Source organism: Lichenostomus cassidix, chromosome 20 (genome assembly GCF_008360975.1).
Source record: "Lichenostomus cassidix isolate B80296 chromosome 20, HeHo_3.0, whole genome shotgun sequence".
In the NCBI taxonomy this organism is placed as follows: domain Eukaryota; kingdom Metazoa; phylum Chordata; class Aves; order Passeriformes; family Meliphagidae; genus Lichenostomus; species Lichenostomus cassidix.
In genome coordinates, this window is record NC_139500.1 from 7,802,769 (window position 1) to 7,815,392 (window position 12,624).

Sequence of the window (12,624 nt, forward strand, 5' to 3'; positions counted from 1 at the left end):
GCTGGGTGAGCCCTGCCATGCCATGCTGCTGGAGGCACCCACCACCCAATCCCCATGAGGGAGGGCTGCCCAGAGAGACGGGCGCTGTCTGCTCCTGTCAGCACAGGCAGGAAGGACCAGACCCAGACGTGCTCATCCAAGGACCCGTCCTTGTATTGTCACAGTCCAAGGTGAGTGACAGGCTCCTCGGGTCAGGCACCAGGCCTAGGAGGGGTCATCCATGCTGGCACAGGCACATATCCCCGTCCTTAGGCCAGTGAGCATCCCAGGCAAGCCGCAGCCCCCAGTATGGCCACCCTGGCCCACAGCCCTCATTGCCACTAACCCTGCAGGGAATGGCTCCCTGTGGGGTTGGGGACGTGGCCACCAGCAGCAGCTTCCCCCAGGCAGGGGTCATGCAGAAGCCACTGCACTTCCTGGACCAGCACTAACGGGTACCTGGAACTGAGAGATGGGGATCAGGAGTGGCACGGGAGCAGCTGCCATCTGTGGCACATGGCCCACAGCACATTGCTAGTTACTGACATGGGAACAGGCCTGGAAGCACTCGCCCTTGGTCTCAAAGTTGTTCCTGTTGCCACCGCAGCCACCATAGATGAACTCCTCACACTGCTGGCTGGAGGCATTGAAGAAGAAGCGGCGGAAGAGTGCCTTGCAGTTCCCACAGACTGAGGGCAGGTAGCAGAAATCTGCAAGATCCAAAGGGGACAGGCTGAGCCAGGGCAGGGTGGGGAGCCACACTCAGTGCTCTCATGCCCACAGAGAGCTCTGCACTGTTCTGGTTCCTTCTTAATATCAAACCCTTTGTGCTAACACATAGCTCGGCATTTACCCGCCCACAGCCCCACACACCAGCAGCTTCCCCACAGCAGTGTGATGACCCCCAGGGTCTTCAAGACCCAGCAACAGCTCAGGAACACCCCAGGGACCTCCCTTCCCAGTTTGCTACCACACGTGACCCAACACCCCTCCTGTTACCCACCCCTGCACATGCCCTGCTACCACTCCAGAGCCCCACCACCACAGCATTGAGCCCTCACCCAACACTGGCTCCTGGCACGTGTAGCCACACTTGCTGGGACAGCACTTGGTGACTCCGTGGCAGTCAGCATCGCTGGTGCAGTGAGAACAGGAGGCGCCCATGCGGCAGGAGCCGCAGTTCTTGTCCAGCGGGTCCTCCACCTCTGCGATGTGGTAGCAGTAGCCAGGCTTTGCTGTGGGACACAGTGGCCAGGATGCTGGTGAGAGGCACAGAGCGGGGGCCTCAGCAGGCCCCCAGTGCCCCGGGGTCAGACTCCAGGCACCCACAGCCCCACACCCAAGTGGGGACCTGGCAGCACACAGGGCAGTGGGAAGAGCTGGGTAACAGCAGCACCCGGAGCATCCCCATTCCCAGGACACGACCTAGTCACACTCACCCATCCCCAGCTCCTCTCGTCCAGTTGCATGTGGCGCCGGGCTGGACCTCTTGGCAAGGGGAAGCAGGGCAGCCAGGAGGAGAAGGCAGCCAGGCGGCAGCTCCATGGTGCCCTGGATGGCCAGATCTGGCCCCGGGTGTGGTGGGCTGGGATTTAAGGTGCGCGGGCGGGGCAGAGGGAGCAGGGCTGGTGCCTAAACCCAGCTAATTCCTGCCATACAGGTAACGAGCCACACCCAGGCAGGGCCTGGTCTCTCTGGTGGCATTCTGGTCACAGCCCTCGAGCTGGGGGGACCGGTAGGACGGGACAGCTGCTCCGGCACAGCCCTCGGGGAGCCCAGCTGGGTGGCAACGGCATGCCCAGGCTGGGCTGGGGACACCACCAGCGACTGCCGCAGCTTCCTGGGGACAAGCCTGAGTTCGGGACAAACATGAGGAGGTTGGCACTGGCTTCTCCATTGCCAGGGATCATGGCAGTGCCATGCCAGGGCATGGGAAGCTGCCCACTCTGGCACAGCTATCAGCCAGGGAAAGGCTGGGGCACAGAACATTGCAGCTCTCCCTGCACTCCCTGTGGTGCAAGTCCTGGGGAAAGGCTGTGCCAGAGCTGTGTCCCTTCACCACTTCCTCCCACACTCCGTCATGTCTCACAGAGGGCATCCCAGGCAGGATGGGCCCACGCAAAGGGCTGAGCCTGTGGGTACCACCTCGCTGCCCACCACTGCGGCTGCAGAAGGCAGGTCCCGCTGGACGGTGGTGCTCCCATCCGTTCCCATCCTGTAGACACCTTCAGCCCTTTGCCGCCTTCTTCATCGCCCTCTCTTGGTTTGGGGCCGTGCCCTTCACCTGCCCCCCTGCCGGGGAACACCAGCTTACAGCCTTGCCCTGTGCCCTCCGGCAGCCCCCTGCTCCCGGCAGCAGGTCGGGGTCCAGCGGCTGCACAGTGCCTGGCTGGCCGCTGAGGATGGGACACGGCTCGCAGCCCGCTCGGCTTCCAGGCGGGGATCTGAACCCACGGCAACGCAGGGCTGCGGGTGCTGAGCTGGGCGGCACCCGCCGGTACCCGTGGGCGGGCGTGGGGTGAAACCTGCCAAAAGCAGGGAGAAACAGATTAAGATGTTCCCATTCAGCAAGAATAATTGTCTTCCTAATTACTGCCGTAATTACTGTCCCAAGGGGGAAGCGGAGGGCGAGGAAAGCTCCGTGGGGATGGGCCAGGAAAGTCGGAGTCGGGGTGGGGTTTAGAGGGCGGTGCCGCCCCGCCCGCGCCCCCCGCCCACGCCCCACCGCAACTTTTCCTGCCTCTTATGAAGCCCCAGGATGAGGTCCTGGCAGCGTCCCCGGCACGGGACACGGTGACGTGGCCAGTCCTGAGCAGGGGTGGGAGCAAAGCCGGAGGAACGTGCCGGTGGCAGTCGGTGGTGCGGACTCAGGGTGGGCAGTGGGAGATACCCTTGCGCGGGGACTTAGCGACCACCCTCGGTGGCCACAGCGCCAAAATCCACTGGGGCTGAATTTTCCCCGCTATCTCCCCAGGGAATCGCAGCGGCCGGCCGATCACTGGTGTGACTGATGGCGTCTTCCAGAGCAGCCCCGGCTGTCCGTGCACCGGCAGTAACGCCATGGCCAGGCGAGGACGACACCACGATGGATGCAGGAACTGTCCCAGGGATGGGGTGAGGGCTGCTCCCAGGTAGATCCTGGAGTTGCACATGACAGAAAACCACTCCCAGGGGAGGATCTGTGTCGTATCCCCTGACCTGCCGTGACACCAGGGACCCGCCGGGTGAGCAATGGGTGCAGCCGTGAGGGCAGAGCCACCAGCCAGACCTCCTCTACGGGAAAGCAGTGACCGGGGTGCCCAGGGAACACCCAGGTGCCCAGGGAACACCCAGGAATGCGGCACCTCCCAGGGCGGGCACCCAGCGGGGACAGAGACAGAGGCGGTGCTGCTCCACCGGGATGCTGCTCCTGGCCAGGCCGGGGCGCACAGCAGGAGAGGTGCCGAGGGGCAGAGCGGGAGCACAGGGAGCGTGGACTGCACACGCACACACACGTGTCCACACCTGGCTCCCACGTGTGCACGCACACGCACACACACGTGCAGGCGGCTGCCCCGCCGAGTGCGTGGAGCTCTCCTGTCTCTCCCAGGCGCTCCCGGAAGGGACTTGTCAGGGAAAGCCCCGGCAGCTCCGGTGTCGTCCTTGCAGCACTTTGCAGTGCCCTCTGCGGCCAGTCCCATGGAAGGGAGCAGGAGGCGAGAGGCAGCTTGAGCACCGTGTGACGGGGATCTGAGCATCCCCTCTGCCTCTGGCAAGGACACAGCACCCGTTGCTCCAGCCCTGCAGTCCTGGCGCTCACGCAGAGCCCCCATCCCCTGTCCACAGCACAACGATTCCATGGCCCTGCACCTTTCCTGGTCTCCAGGTGTTGGAGCAGCTGGGCAGCAGCTGCTGGCCAAGAGATGAAGGGCTGAGGGGCTGGTGGCAGCATGGGGCTGTAGACCGTGTCCAGTCACAGGACGTCCCTCAGGAACCAGCAATTGTTCACAGAGGCAGAACAATGCCCGGAGAGCTGCCAGGGCACCATGGGCTGCTCCACAGCGCCCAGTCCGGGGAGTCTCTTCCACTGTTTCACCAGGCCAGCCCCAGGCAGGGTCCCCCGGCCCCTTGCAGTCTGCCCTATACCTGTCTCCTGCAGTGGGAAGTTGCAGTGGCTGCTCTTGTCTTGCAGCACAGCACGGCTCTCTCGGGGCTGCATGGAGCCCAGCACCAAGCAGCAGCACCTTCCTGCCTCCTCCAAGGCTTGTCCAGCAGCAACTGCCCACGGGAGGGAGGGGGCAGGAGGGTTCACGCTCGGATGGAGCGTGTCAGGTGCTGGGGCATGGGCCAGGTCATGGGGACCAACCTTCTGGCCCAGGAGGATTTAAACCCCTGCCTGTGCCTGCAGAGGCAGCCCCCACACTGCCCATCCATGCCATGCGGCTGCTGTCGCTGCTCCTGCTCCTGGGGCTCTGCTGCCTCTGGGCCCGGCTGGTCTCCCCAGGTGAGTGCAGGTGGGCACAGGTGGGTGCAGGTGGGCACAGGGGGGCACAGGTGGAGGCAGGAGCCAGTGGAACAGTGCTGCAGGAGGATGTGCACCCATGGGCACAGAAACCACTGTGACCACAGCTAGGGGTGCAGCATCCCACCAGTGCCATCCCCCCTACATCTCTGCATGCTGCAGAAGTGACCAGCAAACCCCCCACAGCTCCCTGGGAGAGCTGTCTGGGGTCTCCAGAGCCCTCAGCCCTCAGCTGTGGGGCCAACAGCTGTGCCCAGACATGCTACAGCATGAGGGACTGAGCATGGATTCCTGTCTTTTCCCAGAATTCACCTAGCCCCCACCTGGACCCGGACCAAGGACCCAGTCTGTGCAGCCAACCCATACCAGACAGCCAGACAACAGCTGGACAGATGGACAGCCAGCCATGGAGGGCTCCATCAGCTGCTGCATAATCACCCAGACCCACAATCCCACCTCTACCCTCTGACCCTCAGCTCTGTGCTTACCATGGGGGTCTCCATGCCCCCCACCCCCCAGTAAACCCAGTCTGTAATGAACCATGTCTGTCTCCTGCTGTGTCTGTCTCCTGGTGTGTCTGTCTCCTGGTGAGCCCCCGCCAGCTTCTGAGGGCCCTTCAGTTCTCGGGGGAGGGATGGGGTCCCTGTCCCCATGGCTGCTGGTCAAGCTCTGCCACAGCAGCTGCTTTTGGAGGATGCTAGGGGCCTTGGGCATGATGGGGCAACCCGCTCTGAGGAGCCTCATGGAGCTGGTGGCACAGACCTGACAGGGAGGTTTCCCCTGGTCCAGAGATGCCCTGTGGGTCCTGGGTGGGTGCCTGGCTGGGGCTGTCCCTGGGGGTTTCCCGCAGGGAACAGAAGCATGTTACTATGTAGAAGGCCCTGCTGATCCCCCCCTGGGCAGGAGCAGCACCAGAGGCTCCCTGTGCAGGGACAGGGCTGGGGCAGCCACAACGACCTGGCTGTGCCAGGCACTGACCAAGGACAGCTTGTCACATGCAGCCAATGGCCACTGTGGGGTTTATTAGGACCTCTGACAACCTCTGACTTTTTCCTAGTCACAGTCTTCCTTCACATTCTGGGGATTTTTTCCCTCAATTGGTTTCTTGCCAGGGGAATTACTTTAACCATTCAGCGAATGTTTACACCTCCATGGGAGTTTGTTAAAGGTATATTGTCCCTTCCCAAGGAAATGCAAATTTCTGTTTATCCTCCTCTAATAAGGGAGCCATAAAGGACTCATCTTTCATATCCAGTGCTGCCATCCATGGGTGTGTGGCGGCAGAAACCCCATTTTGTGCTGCAGCAGTAGTTGTGTATTGTGGTACATTAGTAATTGTTGAATCAGGGAGTGCAGGTGCTGCACAGAGCACAAACACTGCAGCCTCCTGATTTCTGTCAGGGTTAGGGTTGGCATTTGAGGCAAAGGACCATACCCTGCTGAACGGCAGACACCAGGTCTGGCCTTTCAGAACATCAAAACCCAAATGTTTTCATTGTGGTCTCTAACTACAAAGCAAGTGGCTGACATGCACTTCATGCCAACATGTGCTTCTTGCCCAGGAGCCATGAATTAACCTGGGTGGTTTGGCATTTGGCACTTGCTGTTTAACTCTTTGCTGACTAGGTTGAACACCCAACAACATTCTGTTGTGTTAATACTGAATCTCATGCTCCTGTGTCTATTAAAAATTTCATTAATCATTGACAAGGTCCAATTGAAATCAGAATGTCTGGACCATTATCATGTCTGCATTAATAGGATTCCACTTGCCAGATTTCAGTCTGGCCTGGCTTACAGCCATAGTGCTCTTGCAAATCAGTCATCTAAATCAAATCAAATGGGGCTGATGTGATGTATAATTTCCCACTCCATCCCAAGGTCCACTGGTTTCTTCTGTTTCTGTAATGAGTCTGGTTTCATATTCAGGGGGATTTGAAGGAAACAAAGAATCATCTTCCCGAGGTTCACTATGGTCAGGGCTACTCCAAATGTTTCCAATCTCATTCTTCAGGGGATAACACTTAGTTTTCCAATTTATACACTGTCAGGGGGACTGGGAGTCCACATAAACATAATCTCAATCTTTTCTTCTGACTTTTATTTTTTCTTCCTGTAGCTGTTCTTCCTGTTTCTGCAGCTTCTCAATTTTCAAAGACAAAAATAATACAACCACTTTTCTGTCTTCTATTTCTCTCTCAGATCTTGTTTCTCTCTACTACAGTTTTTCCTATCCTAACAGGCAGCTTCTAGGCAGGTGCCTAATATTTTACAAAAAATTCCTTTGCCCTTTTCATCTTTAATACAGTCCCTGGCCACCTCTAGCTTTTTTTCCACAGCTTTCCAACCATGCCAGTTATCATCCTGTGGAGCACAAATGTGAAAGAAAATCACTGAGCACATTGCCCTGCATCTTCCCTCAGCCCTGGCATGTTAGTAGCTCACAACACTAAATCTACTGTAATCCACGGCCAATGGATACAAGTCAAAACAATTGTTAGCTGCCCATTAATAACATATGTACTCACATAATTTGTCCAGACTGGGTTGGGGTGGTTGCAGATAGAAGTAGCAGTGAGCATAGAAAGCAAAGGGGCAGGAGTAGGAACAAGAACAGACATGGGAGACCTTTTCTCAGTGGTCACACAGCATGGAGCAGGGTGAGTTTACCTTAGGATGATATGTAACAACTCCACTCCCAAGATGCTGATTTTCCCAAGATCAGTTATCACATACATATCAATAGTCCATCTGCCCTGTGTATTGGTCCTGTAACCTACGTTGAAGGTAAATCAAAATAGTCTTCTCAAAAGCCCCCTGTGTGGGCCACAATTCTGCAAATCTTGCCCCAGCACACCAAGTAATATATGGCCTGGCAAAATATTACTGTGAATTTTTGAGATCATGTAGTAGTGCCAACTATTTTCCCCCAGTTCTGCAGTACCTCGGCTAAGAGCATCCCCTTCTTTATGCCAGGTACATTTCTCACCTTTCCCAAAACCCACAAAACTCAAACTCGTAGAAGGCAGGACTTAAACCTCCTTTAGAGATTTGACACTCACTATTCAGTCCTTCCTTACTCCAAAGCTCCTGAGTGAAACCACCCACTGCTGCAAATTTGAATGTCTGGAGCTTAGAAGAAATCGGGCAAGTGACTGAGTGCCCCATTTGGGTTGCCAAGTTATTAAAGAAATTTTTGACACTAAGCTCTCATGTCTGCCAGATACATTTATTGTCACAGATCAATCACAAAATCTGGTAGCCCGAGCCACAAAAGAGGGACCCAAAAATCCCTGGGCAGTTTTACCCTTACAATTTAAAATCTCCACCCCCTCTCATCGGCACCATTTTCATTGCTATTGGAGTGATCATTTTCATTCTCATTGGAGTCACCATGGGAATTTTCATCACTGATGCCATCACCACCATCTTCACTGCTACTGGAATTTTCATCACTGATGCCATCACCACCATCTTCATTGCTATTGGAATTGTCACTGTTGACACCATCATCATCATCATCATCACCATCATCACCATCATCATCATCACTGTCATTGTCACCATCATCATGGTCACTGCCATCACAAAACTGTTTTTTATTACCATCATCACCATCACAGTCATCAGCATTGTTGCCATCATCACCATTTTCATTGCTATTGGAGTCACCAGTTTCACTGCTATTGGAATCACCATTTTCATTGCTGTTGGAGCTGTTGTCATTGACACCATCACCATAATCGTTGTCAGGCACCATGATGGGCTCTTTCCCAGGCTCAAGGGACAGGACACCTCCCAGCTGCCCTGGTGGTGGCCACCCAGCTGGATCTACACCATGGAACTCTGTAGCAGAGCAGAAAGCAGCAGCATCAGCCCTGGCATGCTGCCCTCACATCCACTGCTCCCACCCAGCCACCCAGCAGCCCTCTTTGTCACAGTGCTGTGGCATCTTCTCCGCAGCTTTTCCTGGTGGGCTTTCAGGGCTCTGCCTGTACCCTGCTGCCCTCAAGGCTGGGGCAACTCAGCCCAAGGCCACGTTGGTGCCTCCTGATTCATGGCAGGGTTGTGGTGGGAGTGGTGCCTGAGGAGGCCTCCTGGGTGCCTCTGCCCTCTGGGTAGCTCCGGCTGCACTGGGGAACCAGAGGGAGATGGCACTGTGCCACAGCCCACTGTGGCACTGAGGTGAGCCCCACATCACCCAGGCTCATCCCACCCTGCTCCCACCACAGCTTCCTTGGCCCTCACAAGGCAGCAGTCTGGCACCTGCCAGCACCTGCAAAGCATCTGTGATTCTATGAAAATAAGGAAAAATATTATTCCATATTCTTCCCACCCGCCCACACTTGCCTGCAACGGGTGCTGCCTGCAGCTGTGCCCACAGGGCGAGGAGCCCCAGCAGGAGAACGCTTCGTGCCATGCTGACAAAGTCTGAGTCCAGGGCTGTGCCAACCTGCAATTTAAAGTGCCTTGCAGGCACCCCGGGTCCAGGAAAGGGAGGAGGCAGCCCACTGGTGAGTTCAGGAACCTCCCACATTTGGCTCTAATTCTGTTTACTGAAGAGCCACTCCAGCTCCACTCACAGCCAAGGCAAGAGCAGGATCCAGAGTTGGCTGCACTCTGAGGAGGACAGCACAAGGACTGCAGGAGGAAAGGGGAAACCAGGACTGCACAGAGGCACTGCTACTCTCAACAGGAATCCCCAGGACCTTTATCGATAGCAGTGGCCCCAGGCTCTGCCCCAGTGCTGGGCTCTGCTGCAGACAGGAGCCTGTCCTGGCCCTGCCATCCTGGATGGAACAGGAACAGGACAAGAGCACCTGGCAGCAGCACCAGGAGCTCCCTCCTTCCACATGCAAAATGCCCTTCATTCAAGGCTGCTGTTTCACGTGTGAGCCACTGCAGATTTTTGTAGGTCAAGTATTCAAGGCTTCATTTGAGCACTTGTCTCTGAACCATCCCATTCCCAAGAAGAGCTCTTTCAGTGTTCCTACTGTCACTTGCCAGGTTTGGCACACAAATGAGCTCAAAGGCTCCTGAGCAAGTTAATGCTGTCCCCCAGCCTCACTATCCTCCTGCTTCGTGGCCTCCCCAGGACCCCCCCTTATCACAGGGCAGCCCACGCAGCTCAGCACACTCTGGGCAAAGCCAGAGCTCAGTGTGTCCTTTCCCCAGACCAACCAGACTCCATCAACGTGGCCTCTATGCAGTTTTTGGGAACTCCTGAACATGAATTGCAGGATTTAGTGTCCGTTCATTAATTTACACACAAACACTCAATAACCACATGAATTCACAATCAGAGTGCACAGTTACTACATGCACAAATACCTAATTAGTTACTGTCCAAGAGAACATCTGCTCAAATTAAACAGTACTGCACTAAAATGGACCTCTCTGGAAGAAAAGGTCTCAGGACTTCAATCACGAGAGCTCACCCAAGCTGAGGAGAGCACAAGAACCTGTCTTCAAACTGCCAGCCAAACTTCTGGCCTTTACCAGAGACCCACAGCCAGAGTAAATGAAAATTAGATACACTGCCACATTGCCTTCCCTTTCCTCTGCATGTGATCTCAGGGTAAAGATTTATGAAATATGTTTCAGACAGCCGATTAAGCTTAATTAAGATCCAATTCTGTGAGTGCTAATCCATTTTCACCAAGTTATTCTCCAGTCACCCAGGAGTGCTAGCTGGAATGTAATGTTGCAATTTTTTCCTTCCCTATTTAATTTTTTTTTCTGAATTACACACAAAGCAACGTGCAATCAAGAGGGTAGCAGAACTTAAGGACTGGTCTGCCCAGGACGCATTAGCACCAAGCACAAATGGGTTGGAGTTTCTGTATAATAGACAAAGTTTAAATCTGCAGCTGTGGGGTAAGAGAAATTAATTTGTTTGAGCTTGACATTATTTCTACAAGTGTAAGCTGGCACTTGACTGGAGCACTGGAAAAGCAAAGTCATGCTCAAAAGCTTTCTGTCAATGTCATGCCAAGACGATGCAGGGACAGTGCAGGGGAAGGAGAACAACTCTGCACACACCTCCACAAATCTGTGTGGGAAGAGGGCTCATGGCGAGAAAAATGCCTTAAGTACAGGTTTATCTTTCTCCTCCTGCCGTGACTCAGGGTGGACACAATCCCTCCATGAACCACCCATGTCCACCAGAGATCTGGGGCTCCACACCTCGCAGCTGCCCAGTGGAACACGACAGCCCAGTGCATATCACTCATTTCTGTGGCTGCTAATCACCCCCAAGCTGGACACTCCAGGGCAGGCAGTGCTGGCCAGCCAGTGTCAGCAGTGATGACTCCCTTCCACGCACCTGGCAAACCATCTGGAACAACCTGAGGGATCACAGGGCTCCTTCCAACCTCAGGAGAGCCACAGCAGAGATCTCTGTGCTGCTACCATCCCTGTGCCTGCCTGGTGGTTCCTCCTCTAGGGAACAACGTCACAATTTTGCCACATTCCTGTTTTAGCAGACTATAATCCTGGATAACATTTAGGATAACTAATGGAGGAGAATGTCTGACAAGCAAATTGCTCTGATGAAACAAATGCCTGAGGACACCAAGGGTAAGAGGGACTTGTTCAAAGTCTCCCTGAGAATCAAACAGGAGCTTGGGTAACCTCAGCTGTGAACCAGCCATTCATGTCTGGCAGACATGCACCTACCACACAGACCCATGAAAAAATTACCATTAAAAACCAAGGCCTGGAGGAGACCCGAACAAGGCATCACACTGGTTACATTTAGGTGATCCCTGGCAGATATTGTTCTGACACCCTCTTAAAAAGATATCCCTCTCCCTGCAAAAGTAGCAACTCCTTCACTGAGAATTTGTTCCAGGCTTTAAGTCTTGTTAATTGGAAAGTTTTTCCAAAGATCTGATCCCAGCCTCACTTGATTCAAATAAACACAAGGGACAGCTTGTCCATCAAGGTGGATACAGAGTGCAAGCTGAGCTCACAGATTAACAGAAGTTCTCCTCACCTTTCCCTGGGAGTTCCTACAGCCACAGCTATTCTTCCTCTCCCCTGGACAATGTCCAATTTTTGTTGCTGACAATTTGGAGCAACTGAAACAAACACACAAGCAGCCCAGTGCTGCTGATAATGAAGTTATGATGATGCTGATGGTGACTTGGTTGGCCCCACATCCGCCACTGGGTTTGTTAACAGCCCAAAGCCTACCCTGGGCTGGCGCAGCCCCGACCAAAGCAGCAGGAAGGGGACAAGGGCAGGAGCTTCTTCCAGCGTGTGAGCCCATGGGTCAGCAGCCTCTGCTCCCACAGCCACTCCAGGCTTCCGTGGAAGCCCAGTGTGGTCACTGCTGAGCTGACAGCTACAGCAGCATAGTCACAGAGGGGACACAGCCACAGGCTGCAGTGACAGGTACTGAGAGACACCAGCACAACATCCTCTGGAGCCACCACCACAGCTCCCACAGCACTGGCACTGGGATCACAGAACCACAGGATGATTTAGGTTGGAAAAGACCTCTAAGGTCATTGAATCCAACCTTTGACCAATCACTTTGTCAATTAGATCATGGCTGCAAGCGCCACATCCACTCATTTCTTGAACACAAATGAAACAAGACAGAGCAACACGTGAAATAGTAAATGGTTTTATCAATGCAAATTGTTATCCATCTGATTCAACAGAAAAGCTTCTCAGTAACCACAATATGGGGTGCGATTATCTAGGAAACGACAGAAAAGTTGTTTTGACTATTCTGCACACGTTAGACAAGATGAGGAAATGCTGTTTTGGGGTGTTTACTCAGAGATTCCAGAAAGATGAGTGGTGGGAAATTGCACGAGGAATACACAGTTCAAGGAAGGACTGTCATTCACACTCCTGCAGCTACACGTACTCGGGTCTCAGGGGCAGAAGCCACGTGTGTGCAGCTCCACCCGCGACAGTCCTGCTCTGGGTGAGACAGGGCGAGTTTAAGACTTCGGGATTTAAGATGAGCTGCCGCCCTTTGGTCCTGCTCAGCGCCGGGAGGGACCCGCCGGGGACACCCGGAGGCTGCGGTCCGCGCTCCGGCGGCACCGTCAGGGCAGGCACCGTGTGAAAGCAGAGCTCCCCGAGCACACACCGGGTGCCGCCCCGACCCGCCGCGGGCTCGGACC

The 12,624-nt window shown here is 55.0% G+C and overlaps 2 protein-coding genes across 4 annotated transcripts; both read right to left on the reverse strand.

Moving 5' to 3' along the window:
• Nucleotides 1-135: 135 nt before the first annotated feature.
• On the reverse strand, nt 136-1,678 carry SPINT4 (serine peptidase inhibitor, Kunitz type 4). Of its 3 annotated transcripts, none has more exons than XM_085079658.1 (4): nt 1,419-1,678; nt 1,041-1,238; nt 526-689; nt 136-444 (listed from the first exon to the last, which is right to left on the reverse strand). In XM_085079658.1, the coding sequence occupies exons 1-4, from the start codon at nt 1,522-1,524 to the stop codon at nt 394-396; spliced, it is 519 nt and encodes a 172-aa protein (XP_084935784.1). In that variant the 5' UTR covers nt 1,525-1,678; the 3' UTR covers nt 136-393. The 3 variants fall into 3 exon arrangements, with proteins under 3 accessions (XP_084935784.1, XP_084935785.1, XP_084935786.1); XM_085079659.1 differs by having other exon boundaries at nt 1,041-1,214; nt 1,419-1,663; XM_085079660.1 differs by having other exon boundaries at nt 136-689; nt 1,041-1,214; nt 1,419-1,652.
• A 6,012-nt stretch (nt 1,679-7,690) lies between these two features.
• LOC146428728 (uncharacterized) lies at nt 7,691-9,017 on the reverse strand. The gene is made up of 2 exons (XM_085079661.1): nt 8,831-9,017; nt 7,691-8,326 (listed from the first exon to the last, which is right to left on the reverse strand). The coding sequence occupies exons 1-2, from the start codon at nt 9,015-9,017 to the stop codon at nt 7,797-7,799; spliced, it is 717 nt and encodes a 238-aa protein (XP_084935787.1). The 3' UTR covers nt 7,691-7,796.
• Between the last annotated feature and the right edge of the window lie 3,607 nt (nt 9,018-12,624).